The sequence below is a fragment of the Lepidochelys kempii genome, chromosome 7 (assembly GCF_965140265.1).
Source record: "Lepidochelys kempii isolate rLepKem1 chromosome 7, rLepKem1.hap2, whole genome shotgun sequence".
NCBI lineage: Eukaryota > Metazoa > Chordata > Testudines > Cheloniidae > Lepidochelys > Lepidochelys kempii.
In genome coordinates this window covers 7,740,935-7,755,381 of record NC_133262.1, presented here as the reverse complement: position 1 = coordinate 7,755,381, position 14,447 = coordinate 7,740,935, and the positions used below count along the sequence as shown (strand labels likewise).

The following is a 14,447-nucleotide window of genomic DNA, read 5'->3' as shown; positions in this document are numbered from 1 at the left end:
AATAGCTATTGGGGAGGAGAGTAATTTAACGTTTACTCTTAATGTATTCAGTCCCATACAAGACACACAGGAGGACACAGACTGACACTTCACTGACCTCCTCCATGCTGGTTTGATCAGCCTTTTAGCTTGGACTTCAATGGGAAGCATTCCTGGGTTTTGGCAGAAGCCTTTCAGGCATGGCCAGAACTGCCTGCAGTATAGCCTGGGCCACACAGGGCAAAAAGAGGCTTTCCCTTCCTATGGCTCCCTCCCAAGTATGAGTCTCTTACAACCATTGGCAAGTTTGTAAACAGAAAAGGCACTAACATCACTGAGTACCTGTGAGCAGGGAGGAAAGTAGATTGACTATCAGAGGAAGGATACGCCAACCATTAATTAAGGCAAGTGGCTAAACCCTGCCTAGAGTCACTAAAAAAAAATGCCCAGAAACTGAGAACACATTGTAAGGGTGCCAAAGCTAGAACGGGTTTCATGTGGGAGTTGCAGAGTACTACTCAATATTGCTGCGGGAGGCAGAACATTCTAAACTGAAGCTCAGAGTGGGCTCCAGTCAGCACATGGTCACAGTCACCCAGGACTGACTGCTTCACACTGCCTTCCCCGGAAACCACGGAGCCAGCCCATCGGCGCTAGATCATCTGGCATTCCTTCAGCAAGAATGCAAGGCTCACAAACAAACCATGTAACATACAAGCAGAGATTCTCCAGATGCAGCTTTAAGTGCTGTGAAATTCATTACAAGGAGAGAAATCTTGGAGAATGTACTGTGCTGATAAGGGTGCTACAACCCATTCTGTTCTAGCGAGTTAACTAGTTACTTAGAAGGTGGACTTGTGGTTAAAGTCAAAGAGCAGGAGGTCTCAGTAATATTCCCAATTCACTTCCTATGCGAACTCAACCATGTTGCTTAACCACTCTGTACCTCTCTTTCACTACCTGTGAAATACTTCCCTACTTCGTAGGGATGCTGGAAAGCTCAATATAAGGTTTGTAAAGTACCCAGTGACCCTAGGATAGGGAGTGCTATGCAAAAAAGGACAATTTGAACAAAATTATAAACAGCCTTGCAAAACTGGCACAAGTCATAACAGCCCAAGGGAGGTGTGGGGTGGGGAGACCCTCAAGTTGGTCCTGCCTGCATTGGCAAAGGCGTTTCTGGCTGCTCTACATTCCTACATGTGTATGGAGCAGAGATGTATCAGAGGCCCCACCAGCTTCCCCAACCACAGTGTGCCAGGGTGCCACAAAGTGCAGGGATGGCAAATATTTGAGATGTAGAACTGCAGAGCTGGGAAGAGAGCACACGGATGAATTTCTACTTGCTCGCTCTACCAACTTCATTTTAGAATACATTTACAATTAAAAACTGTTGAAGTCCGTTGTATTTCAACAATAGGTTTATTTTTTTATAAGAAACGTAACATGACATTAAGTAAAAATGCAAAAATTGTGCAATTATGGCAAAATGTTTAAAAATCCACACATTTGCCCTCATAGGACTACAGTACTTCTTACTAACATACCTGAGCACTGAACATTGGATGCCATTTCTAAACAGCAACAGGGAGCTCTTCAATTTCTTACAGATCATACGCACTACACATGTCTGATGCACCAAGATCAGTTTTAGTGATTTAATCAACATCAAAATTTAGAAGAAAATGGGGAGTACAAATTATTGTGTGTTTTGATAAGATTGGGAGGGGGGAATGTTTAAATTTAAAGTATCAGCATAAGAGTAAGTGTCAATTTAATAAGGGCAGTCTAAACCAGAGCAGAAGAAACGATAAATGGGCAGAGAGAGGATGCAGAGAGCCATATGTAAATTACGAGTACCTTTGGTGCAGTTTTAATCAATTGTTCTCACACTGTGCAAGTTTAATTTTTAAAATCTGATGCTACAGCAAGACTTCAGTTATCTGACTTTTAAAGAATTTAAAAGCATTTAAGAAGTGGCAAAATGTCTCAGCTATATTTCTGTTTAAACAAAGTATTCATGCATAAGATTCAGTATTTTCTCCTCCTATGCAAGTTCCAGGATTTAGCTTTTAAGCACATTACAGTCTTGGATCACAATCTTATTTTGAATGGTTAAAGAAAATGGAGATCTTCGTACTTTAGTGCAGATAAACAAAATTAACAAACCTACTGCAGAATTAACCACAGCATATTGTACGTCTATACATCACATGAGCAGTCAATTGTTAACTCAAAATTCTATTTAATATTTTCAAGTAATATATTGAAATTTGTTCTACTAAATAAATATAGAAGATTGTCAAAAAGCAGCAAGAAATCTTGTAAATAGTCAACCAAGCTTTTAAAAAACAACAGTTACATAACACTTTTTGGAGGAAAAAAAGGTTTTACACACTAATGCAATACTGTAAGGGAGGGTGCTTCAGAAAGCTTGCAGCTAGAGTCCTACAATAGCACAAATAGAACTAGCCAAGGACTATGGAAAATGTTAAAAAAAAAAAAAAAAGCCATGGAAATAGTCTTATAAGAAAAATTCTTATTGTGGGCAGTGGATAACAATAGTATCTTGAAGGAACTAAACAAAAAGAGAAGCCACATACCTTAACATTGTTTAAAAATGCATTCTTAGCAACTATTCATATGATCTCGATCTTAAAGGATGTTCCAGCACCCACACCTAAAAGAAGCAGTCTGGTCAATCTCTGGACAATGAGGTATGTAAATGCAAAGAGGCTTTTTTTTTTTTCTTTTCCTTTTAGTTTCACAGTTCATTTTTTGATATTTTGTGCAAGATTTAAAAAACAAAACCAAGTGAGTTTGTTTCTTTAAAAAAAAATAAAACCCTATTTTGTGACAACAAGGCCATACACTGAGTTAATGTTATCCCAAGTCTCTCAACAGTTATGCCAGGGTGTTACACTATTACTGAGTGAAACATTTGGCTTATTGAAACAGCTGTTAATTCAGATAATGGCCATCCTTTGCTACAATACTTACCATTATCAATTTAAAATAAAACAGCTTTCCTTTACCTCAATTTGAGAAGTTAATCAGTTAAATATATAGGAAGATACAACATGCCTCGTTCTGGAGAGAATAAGCTTTGTAACAAATTACACCTGGCAAAGCAGAGCTGATATGAGCTCTAGGATTAAACATTTCCCTTTTACATCCAGTTTTAACGATTGAAGAAGCTAAACTTTAAACTTACTTTATCATTAGAAAAATAAGTTAGATGTTCAATCCACAGAGACAGTGTTATAATATATTGGATCCTTATTCTACATCTGCATTTAAAGTTCTTTAAACCATGGATTTCTGTGGATAACTTTGTTTTAATAAATTGGATCATGAGGACAGCTCAGTAGTGCAAAATTTTCACATTATAGGTCAGAACAGAATAGTAAAAGGTAATTGGGGGTTTGGAAAAAGGAGGAGAATAATCAAGTTAAGCCACATTTTTCAGTATTACTTGAGCACATGCAAACCCTTTATGAGAGGCAGAATGAGCTCTCCACAAAATTAACAGCCACTAAGGCCATATCCTGTCGTCATTCTGTGCAGGAACTCCCACTGCAGTAAACTGTTACTTAAAAAAAAAACAAAAAAAACCCCACAATGGCAGGATAGGGTCCTAAGAAGACAGACTCCATTAATAATAGCAAGCTGTTTTAAATAGTGGTGTAGGGTTGGCCCATTCATTTCAGTCATACAAGTATTAAAAATGTATTAGCACCATCAACTTTTGGGTTTAAGCCCTTTATGGGATGGAAAATGTTTTTAAGCAGTGTCAAAACTACTTTTCAAGCACTACATTTATCGGTAATTGGCAGAAAATAGCTATTTATACTGTTAGCTTGATTTTAACAAAGCCCACAGATAGAAAATGACAGTAGGCCTTCTCTGTTTCGAACAAATATACTTCATGTTCTGCTTCCAACTTCAATATTTCCCTCAAACTAAGGTAGTGCACAAACAACATTATGAACATTTTAGTAGACTTCAAAACAGTACAAAAAAAGAATCAGGAGCTAGCATTCCTCTTTGTACTTTCAGTTGATCTAACATAAAGACCTAGTGATATTGCCTCAGGATTTTACCCGTATTTTAAAAAAAAAAAGTCACTTCAGACCAGCTTGGATGTCCTTAGCTATTAATGCTAATTTTCTTTCATTGTAGTGCATAGTTATCCTGGCTTTTCTATTCTTTGTTTACTTTTATCACAAAACACACCCCTCAAGAATGACATGATTAAGTGTTTACCAGAAAAAAAAATGCTGATAATTGCACTTTGTAACCTCCTTCTTGCTCCCCTGGAAAATATCAGCAATTTTAAAATGAACGAGTAATTCCCTCCCAAGCCTGCAACCTTTAAAGAGCACCCATCCCCATGTACAAAAAACTCTCTCTTTCCGCTGACATTAAATACTGACAATTGCTTTGTTTTCTTTTAAGACATGTTTTCTCTAACATCAGATACCACTGAAATCACTAAGGCTTGTTAGCGAATAAAATTAAATAACTTTCTGAAGACACTGCGGATACAACTTAGCAACAGCACATTCAAAATGCCGGCCTAAATCCCAAAGCCTATCTGGAGTCTCATACACTTTCTGCCATTGGTCAGTAACCTCATCATACTGATAGAGTGAATTCTTCCTGCTGGTTCTGAAAACATGTTCTTCAACAGTGACTTGAGTGGCTCTGACAAACAAATGGAGTTTGTTTTTGAAGAGTACCAGTTTAATATAGGGATTAATGGACTGATCGCATGGGAAGTCCTTTTTTCTAGTCCACTTATTTAGCTCGATGTCATAGGCCTCTACGGTAAACATACGCTGATGATTTCCACAGGTTCCAGCGATGTAGTAGATGGAGTCATTGTATACAGCTGCCAAGCCTTGGATTCTAGGCACAGTCATTGGGGTTAAAAAACCCCAGTAATCTTTCTGTGGATCATAGCAGAGGAAAAATTCTCCTACAGAGACAAAAACAAAAAAACCCACAAGCGTAAGACGGAGGTTATGAGTTATCGTTCTGAACACAGTTCCACGTGGCTGCCAGACTCTGAAATCAGGTTGAAAAGGGGGGAGCTTGAAGGCTGTCAGCAGTGCAATGCTTTAGCTATGTACATGTTAACGATCCTTTCCTACTTCTAAACCATGTTTGAGGTTCTGGGAAAAGTCCTTCAAGGCTCTAAAGCTTAAGGTGTTTCAAGTATTCACTTAGTCTTTATTTTACCGGGAAATAAAAACCATTTAATCATCTATAGCAGTGGTTCCCAAACTTGTTCCGTCGCTTGTGCGGTGAAAGCCCCTGCAGGGCTGGGCCAGTTTGTTTACCTGCCACGTCCACAGGTTTAGCCAATCATGGCTCCCAGTGGCTGCGGTTCGCTGCTCCAAGCCAATGGGAGCTGCTGGAAGCGGTGTGGGCCAAGGGACGTACTGGCCACTGCTTCCAGCAGCTCCCATTGGCCTGGAGCCGCGAACCACGGCCACTGGGAGCCGCGATCGGCCGAACCCGCGGACGCGGCAGGTAAACAAACCGGCCCGACCCACCAGAGGCTTTCCCTGCACAACAGTTATACTGTATGTAACTGGGGGCTGGGTAGCACAATGGATTAGCTTCTTTATTTGTGTAAGCATCCAGTTAACCCATAGAACCATCCAAAAGCAAAAGTCGCATAGGTGCATTCTCATGCATCTGGTAAGATGTGAACAATAATACTCTTATTCTGAAGTTCCCACTTGGAAGATACTCTCATATTTCACTAAAAAAATTCTGTAAGTTTTCTACCAATTAGTTATTTCAGAAAAATAGTTAAATGGGACATACTTTCTGTAAAAAGCTTTTAAGAAGAGGAATGTAGATTTTTAAGCAGCAGGCTGAAACAAAATGTTAACGGATGAACAACATTCTATGCATTGCACCAAATCTACCCCTAGCATTCCTTTTCAATAAGACACACCCTAAGGGTCATTTGACTTAAACCCAAATAAAAAGTTGGTAAACTCAGAATTCTAGCTGAAACTCCAGACTGACATACTACCACATGGTTTTCACTAACAAAATTTGGCTCTCCCTGCTCACTTAGTCCAGGAACAATAAAAAGAAAAAGCAACCACTCTGTAGAATTCTCTCCAGATCCCACGGAATCCTATCAATCCCACTCAGTGCAACTGTGGTGTGCAGCTGGGAGGGAATCATGGCACTGATTTGCAATATTGCCTCTTTGCAAACCTACATTGGTTTCTTCTCCCTCTGGAAGTAATGCTGAACTGTCAGCATCTTTTGTAGTTTCCCCTTCACAAAGACTGGCAAGATCAGAGAGGGGAGCCTGTCAGGAAAAGTAGCCAACAGAAGGTCCAGGACTGACATATTGAGCCCTGAGCCTCTACAGGTGCTTAAAGAGATGTGTGGGATTTCTCTGCAGATCTTGGGCCTCCCACTCAAATAATCATCTCAAATTCTACAAAGCCAGTTCTTGGCTGTGTCCAGTTCTGGGCACCACACTTCAGCAAAGCTGTGGACAAATTGGAGAAAGTCCACAGGAGAGCAACAAAAATGATTAAAAGGTCTAGAAAACATGACCAACAAGGAAAGATTGAAGAAACTGGGTTTGTTTAGTCTGGAGAAGAGAAGTCAGAGGGGGGACATAACAGTCTTCAAGTACGTAAAAGGTTGTTACAAAAAAGAGGAAAGTGAGGAAGTGTTCTTCTTAACCACTGAGGAGAGGACAAGAAGCAATGGGCTTAAATTGCAGCAAAGGAGATTTAGGTTAGACATTAGGAAATAAAGGTAGTTAAGCACTGGAACAAATTACCTAGGAAGATTGTAGAAACTTCCTCATTGGAGGTTTTTAAGAACAGGTTAGACAAACAAACACTTATTTTGTCAACATAATACTTAGTCCTGCCTCAGTGCAGGGGACTGGACTAGACGACCTATTAAGGTCCCTACCAGTCCTACATTTCTATGAAGTATGTTACAATTAGGTCTGCATATATTCTTACAGCAGAGTGATATAATTCCATTGGTAATGGTTTAATAACAAAATAACTGAGGCCTTTAATTATGGCACAGTAGTTGACGTCACTATAATGAATTCAGGATCTCAGAACAGACTGCTGCACATCCTACTGGTAAACTCTGTCAAGTTCTTCAGCATTTCCCCTTCACTGTAAAATCTCTTGCTCCTTGGGCTTACGTGTAGACTCCATTTTAGACAACACATCCCTAATGTTTGTAAACAATCACAATTTCATAAAGTCTATTTAATCTCCTCCATCTTGTATAACCTTGTGCTAAAATAGGAGGCTCATTGCCAGAGGTGGTCAAAAACTGGATTTTCTTCCCCAATGGATGAAAGTTTTCTGACCAGCTGTACTGAGCTTACTAATCCTCTCAGGAAGTGAGGAGAGGTTGTAAAAGCCCCCAATAAGCCTACAGATTACATGGGATGTGGAGGCAAAAGGAGGATAAGTTTCCCCCTCACAATGAGCTTCTTAAAGTGTACAAGAGGTGGAATTGCTGCCCCCACTTTGAGGAGAAATGTCATGTTTCCATTCTCCACTACCTCTCTCATCTCCCCTCTGTTCTCCCCCACTCCCATTTTCTCGGTTCCCTACTCCTCTGGCACTCTTAAAATCTGCAGGAAGTGAGCAATTTAGGAAGTTCAAAGGAGTAGAAGCACTGGAACTAGACAACTCCCTTCCCTACTGATAAAACAAGATTGCTTACACAGTTAATGTACCTTACCCTGTAAAACATAGATGTGCTCTTTATATTCCACAGCACTATGAAATTCCATTGCTACAGGCATTGGACAGACAGCTGTCCAACAGTTCTCTCTGCTGTCGTAACACTCCACAGATTTTAGTGAATTTCGACCATCTCCTTCATAAACGCGACCACCTATTGCATACAGTTTACCACAGCAATGAACCAGTTTGCAGCCTATTCTGGCTCGTAGCAAAGGAGCTTTAGGTAGCCATCTATTGCCAGAGTGATCATACATCCAAAAGTCACTCTCTGCTCTGTGGTCTATGGAGACCTCACTGCTGCTTGGCCTGTAGCCTCCTGCAATGTAAATATCATTATCAGGTGATACAAGAATTCCAACTTCCCTCAAATCGTTTGGTGGTTTGCATAGTTTAAACACTCTCCCTGTGACTGAATCTAAACAAGGCACTGTTTGCTTCTTTCCTGAGTGTTTGTGGGCAGCATCAAAGCACATGATCATTTCAGAAGCAGTCATTCCAAGCCGTTGTGTATAGCCATTGGCACTAGGTTGTCCCTTTTGTACACAGCTTTTGGCTATAGCCTGTGCAAACATGGGAGGGATTCTCTCTAAAAATGTTTCTTCCAACAGAGGCATGCGGATGCATTTGGCAAATATTTCTGGAAGGTGCACTTCTCTTTTATTTTGTTCATGTTCAAACCACCTTATAACGCTGTCGTAAACATGCTCTTCTTTGTCTACGTTTAAGTCATCACTGTCCAGTATACTTATGAGTTGGTCTTTTCTCAACTGGAGAAACTCTTGCTCTTTGGTGACACTCAGAAACTTTTTACGAATGTAGTCTTGTGATCTGTCTTTGAGTTCCTGATGACCATAGTGATCAGCAAAGATAAACACCCCAATAGAGTTTTGTGGGTCCAAATGACTGATCATATATTTAGCACACTGGTCCTGTATGGAAGGGATCTGGAAGATACTAGCTGCAGTGAACAAAGCTTGGACATTGGCCTCTGTCAGCATTACTCTGGAGGTATATGCATAGTTCAATACTAAATGCATTGACTCTGCTTCAACACCAACTATACGAACTTCTTTCTGGGTACTTTCTGTAAGGCCGCTAGTGAACATAGATCTACAAAAGAAAAATATTTAGCAGTTTATTTTCAATTCCCTTCTATCTACAGGTCTAAAGATAACTATAATATAGTTTATCATAACGTACATACCATTCTAACAGCTAGGGCTGTCAATTAAATCGCAGTTAACTCATGGGATTAACTAAAAAAATTAATCGCAGTTTTAATCGCACTGTTAAACAATGGAATACTAATTGAAATTTATTAAATATTTGGGATGTTTTTCTACATTTTTCAAATACAACACAAATACAGAATACAAAGTGTACTGTGCTCACATTTTTATTACGAATATTTGCACTGTAAAAATGATAAAAGAAATAGTATTTTTCAATTCACTGCATACTAGTACTGTAGTGGGATCTCTTTATCATGAAAGCACAACTTACAAATGTAGATTTTGTTTTGTTACATAACTGCACTCAAAAACAAAACAATGTAAAACTTTAGAGCCTACAAGTCCACTCAGTCCTACTTCTTGTTCAGCCAGTCACTAAGGAGAAACAGGTTTGTTTACATTTACAGGAGATAATGCTGCCCACTTCTTATTTACAATGTCACCAGAAAGTGAGAACAGATGTTCACATGGTATTTTTGTAGCCAGCCACATGCCAGATATGCTAAACATTCGTATGCCCCTTCATGCTTCGTCAACTATTCCAGAGGACACGCTTCCAAGCGTTCAAAAAATAATGCGTTAATTACATTTGTGACTGAACTCCTTAGGGGAGAATTGTATGTCTCCTGCTCTGTGTTTTACCCACATTCTCCCATACATTTCATGCTATAGCAGTCTCAGATGATGACCCAGCATATGTTGTTTGTTTTAAGAACACTTTCACTGCAGATTTGACAAAATGCAAAGAAGGTACCAATGTGAGAGTTCTAAAGATAGCTACAGCACTTGGCCCACAGTTTAAGAAACTGAAGTGTCTTCCAAAATCTGAGAGCAAGCTTTCAGAAGTCTTAAAAGAGCAACACTCCGATGCAGAAACTACAGAACCCAAACCACAAAAAAGAAAATCAACCTCCTGCTCGCGGCATCTGACTCAGATGATGAAAACGAACATGCTTTGGTCTGTATGGCTTTGGATCATTATTGAGCAGAACCCATGTTCAGCATGGACTCATGTCCTCTGGAATGGTGGTTGATGCATGAAGGGACATATGAATCTTTAGCGCATCAGGCAATGTTGGCTACAACAGTGCCACGCGAATGCCTGTTCTCACTTTTGGGTGACATTGGAAACAAGAAGCAGGCAGTATTATCTCCTATAAATGTAAACAAACTTGTCTGCCTGAGCGATTGGCTGAACAAGAAATAGGACTGAGCGGACTTGTAGGCTCTAAAGTTTTACATAGTTTTATTTTTTAATGCAGTTATTTTTTGTACATAACTCTACATTTGTAAGTTCAACTTTCATGATAAAAAGATTGCACTACAGTAATTGTATTAAGTGAATTGAAAAATATTTTTTATTTTTACAGTGCAAATATTTATAATAAAAATTATAAAGTGAGCACTATTCTGTGTTGAAATTGAAATCAATATATTTGAAAATGTGGAAAACATCCAAAAATATTGATATAAATGGTATTCTATTATTGTTTAACAGCATGATTAATCGCAACTAATTTTTTTAATTGTTTGACAGCCCTATTAACAGCACATATCTGATCATCATTCATATAATGCTGTCGCGGTCAGTTACCTAAATATAAAGTGCACTTATACTCTTACAAGTGACTCAGAAATGACAGTTTGGAGTTTCATGTTTGTGTCTCATTAATTCCATATCTAGTTTGCTCAATTTACACACATAAATAGGTTCTCTCAAATTTCCAATCGGCACACTCAACCCAGGATCATAAGTTGTAATGCACTGCATGTCAATATGCTAGAATGTATGAATGATGTTAAGGAAAGATAAATAAATTTTGAATGCTATGATGATAAAAAAATATGGAATGGATCTCCCACAGAGGTTTCTTTTAAAAAAAGACAACATGAAGATGAAATCATTTCCAAAGTAAGTTTCCTTGAAAATGCAGGTGCTGCCAATTCATTCATTTTAAAAGCAAATTGGAAGAGATCATTGAAGAAACAGAGATGTTTCTTAAATCTGAAATGTCATCACTAGCAGAAGTCACACAGAATACAGCTGCAGATGGGTATAAGTTTTATAATTGCTATCAATAATTAAAATATTTAATAAATTATAAAAGTGATTTTGCACTTGGTAAATACGAGTGCAGGGACCTACATACTATACCTGAAATAAGGACTGATTGCAGCAAGAACATTCCTATGACAGGAAAATGTCTTCCCATGATCAACTTCCACTACAATATCTGTCAGCTGTCCTTCATCGTACATTGTTTTAAGTTGTTGGAGAATACTGCAAGCATGAAAGGGATCCATTCCACTGCTGACTGTGTTTGAAGAAGGAATTCCATTCAGTGTTTGTGAAAACTTACTTAGTTCTATTTAAAAAAAACAAAATAGCCTCACTGGTATTTCAATAAAGAAAAAGCAACAGAGCACACTATCAAGAATATATCCATATTAACACAAATACACCATATATCAGCATTAAGAATGACTACTGATTTGAGATTCCTCATTTCTCTAAATTCCACAATCTCTTATGTGGCTAAATCTGTAAATTACACCTATCAACTTTAAGATGAAACAGTCACATGATAAATATTTTGCACTTATATATTACATAACCTTTCACCCAGTTATCCCAATCCTTATTGAGCTATTGGAAGTATTTTATTATCCCATTTTTACAAAAGAATGAAACAAGTCAGTGACTCAGTTCCCGATTCTCCAAACACTTATGTACGTGCTTAACAATGAAATGGGAAATAAACATTGGCTACTGACTTTTCCAAATAACTGGCAAGATTACAGTCCTAAAGTACAGTTTACATTTTCAATAGCAAATACGCACAACTGCAAATATTAAACAATATTATGTATAAATATGTATGTATTTTACAAAAATTATTTGGCTAGCACTTAAAATTATTACTCAAATGTGAAAGGACTCGACGTCTATCATGAAAAGAAATTAAAAACTGTACACTTCTGAAAATATCTGATGGTTCCTAATAAGGTAAAGCCCAAAATGAAAATTGAGCAATGTTTCCAGCGCAACAACCTGTTTCGTAAGGGAAATGAGTCTTCTGTTCAACAACAACAAAGGAAAGCTCAACAGGAAAAATGAAGTGTTGAAAACTGTAAGTCAGATAATGCTGCTGACTGCACAGAAAATAGTCATAATGCATTCAGGGCTAAACACATTTAAAAAAAAAAAACCATGATAGATGGGAGATTTAAAACCTGTCTTGTGCTAGTGTGCTGCAACATTTCCCTATACAAAAGCCAGACACAACCTTGTCCCACAAGTCCCAGTGAAATCAATAGGGCTCTGATGTGCACAAGAATCTGCTGGCAGGCTTGGGGCCTAAGATTCTCAATATCTCATTGAATCATTCTTAGAGCAATTCTCAAAAAATACTCCTTTTTCCAGAAAGAACTTTAAGCACTTCCCTTAAAATAAGTATTCAGTAAAAGTGTCTCTCCACAGCACTGAGCAAGATGTGACAACTTTGATATTCTAAACTAGAGTGCATTCTCCTCAGTACAGGTGAGTCACCGGTCCTTGTTTAGTATTGAGAACAGTGATACTACTCAATAAAAAACAGCAACCCTTTTCTAAGTTCAACTCCAACACTTCCTCGTGCCTGGAGAGAGAGCACAAACTCTGAGAGCTGCAAAAAAACATATACTTCCTTCTGTAGGTGTGAGACGGGAATGCAAACTCCCACATACCAACACTGAACAGGTCCAGAACAACTCTCCCATCTGCCAGTCGCCTAACCAACATGCAAAACCAAAGAAGCTCCCCATAAAAATGGAGCTGGCAACATATAGCTTCTCACCCCTGCATCCCAGCTTCTTTATTTGCAGGATTTGACACCACTGACCTGCAAACTCCTCCCACCAGCTCTCTCCCTGATTTCCCTTTCCAATCAGTTCCACGACTGGTCACCTCTGCTCCCCTCCTCACTCTGTTCTCCCCAACATATATTCCCCTGACCTAGCACCCCAGACACTCTGACCCCCATGTTACTCCTTCTCCCTCATTTTCTTTTCCCTCTACAGGCAGCCCTCCCATCAGGTACACCTCCAAATCTGCACCCCCAACCAACCACTCTCCTCCAGACACTACTCCCCAGACACCCCACCCACAGTTCTCTTCCCCACTCACTCTGCCTTCAGACACCCTTCCCCCCAGGCACCCCCAGCTCTGCCCCTCCCCAGACACCCCCAGCTCCCCCCCCAGCTCCGCCCCTCCCCAGACACCCCCAGCTCCCTCCCCCAGCTCTGCCCCTCCCCAGACACCCCCAGCTCCCTCCCCCCCTCCCCAGCTCTGCCCCTCCCCCCAGACAACCCCCAGCTCTGCCCCTCCCCAGACACCCCCAGCTCCCTCCCCCCCTCCCCAGCTCTGCCCCTCCCCCCAGACAACCCCCAGCTCTGCCCCTCCCCAGACACCCCCAGCTCCCTCCCCCCTCCCCAGCTCTGCCCCTCCCCCCAGACAACCCCCAGCTCTGCCCCCCCTCAGACGCCCCTCCCCCCCAGCTCTGCCCCCCCTCAGACTCCCTTCCCCCCAGACAACCCCCAGTTCTGCCCCCGCTCAGACACCCCTCCCCCCAGACACCCCCCAGCTCTGCCCCCCCCTCCCGGCACCCCTCCCCCCAGACACCCTTTCCCCGGCCCGGCCGCACCGACCTCCCAGCGCTGCCATTCTCGGGGCCCGGGCTGCGAGCGAGGGAAATGTCACGGCCGGGGCCGCTTCCCCTTCCCCTGCTCCTCTCCGGGGGGCGGGTACTGCCTCGCCAGCCAACCAGCCTCCCCGCACCAGCCAAGCTACCACGCGCCGATTGGCGGGGGCCCGCAGTGCATGCCGGGAAACGTAGTCTTCCCCTCTCGCGCGCCGGGACGGGGAGGGGCGCGGGCCTTTCGCGCGCGGTGCATGCTGGGATGCGTAGTTCCTGAGGCCCGCCGCGGCGGAACCGCTGGGACTTGTAGTTCGCAGCGGGTGGCTGAGGCGGGGGGCCCTGTCATCCCTCCCAGCGTTCCCGACCCCGGGGGGCGCTGGCCCCAAGGCCTTGGGGGCGGGGCTGGCGGGGCCACCAGACCCCCCTCGCCCCGCCCGGCCCGGGCACCTGGAGGAGGGCCAGGTTGCCAGGTGTGGTGGGAAGAATTCCTGGAGATTTCATCCCAGGGCCTAATCTTTCATTCCGGCTTCACCTTTCATGCCTGGAGACTCCAGGCCACTCCGGGAGGGTTGGCAACCCCTCCGTCTGAGGGCGCATGGGGCGGCAACCGCGCGCCTGGCTGGGGTGGGAAGCGAACCCACGGCAGCTGCCCTGCCCCAGCTCCTGGGACAGGGGCGCTTGGTCCCGCCCCAGCTCCCCGCCCTGGCGCGCTTCTCCCACACCAGCTCCTGGGCCCAGCTTAGCTGCCATTCCGAGCTAGTTCCCCTCTAGACCAGCCGCGACATACCGGTCCA

At 42.0% G+C, this 14,447-nt stretch overlaps 1 protein-coding gene across 2 annotated transcripts; it reads right to left on the bottom strand.

Moving 5' to 3' along the window:
* Window positions 1-1,323: 1,323 nt before the first annotated feature.
* KBTBD8 (kelch repeat and BTB domain containing 8) lies at window positions 1,324-13,753 on the bottom strand. 2 transcript variants are annotated; one of them, XM_073351049.1, is made up of 4 exons: window positions 13,664-13,753; window positions 11,133-11,292; window positions 7,741-8,855; window positions 1,324-4,960 (listed from the first exon to the last, which is right to left on the bottom strand). In XM_073351049.1, the coding sequence occupies exons 1-4, from the start codon at window positions 13,677-13,679 to the stop codon at window positions 4,497-4,499; spliced, it is 1,755 nt and encodes a 584-aa protein (XP_073207150.1). In that variant the 5' UTR covers window positions 13,680-13,753; the 3' UTR covers window positions 1,324-4,496. The 2 variants fall into 2 exon arrangements, with proteins under 2 accessions (XP_073207150.1, XP_073207148.1); XM_073351047.1 differs by having other exon boundaries at window positions 1,325-4,960; window positions 11,133-11,343.
* Window positions 13,754-14,447: the final 694 nt, after the last annotated feature.

Bases quoted from the DNA above. Each gene is read 5' to 3' on its own strand.
- KBTBD8 (XM_073351047.1), bottom strand. The intron at 8,856-11,132 runs GTATAGTATGTA...TTTCTTTTGTAG, and splicing joins GCAATCAGTCCTTATTTCAG to ATCTATGTTCACTAGCGGCC. The intron at 4,961-7,740 runs GTAAGGTACATT...TTGTCTCTGTAG, and splicing joins GCACATCTATGTTTTACAGG to GAGAATTTTTCCTCTGCTAT.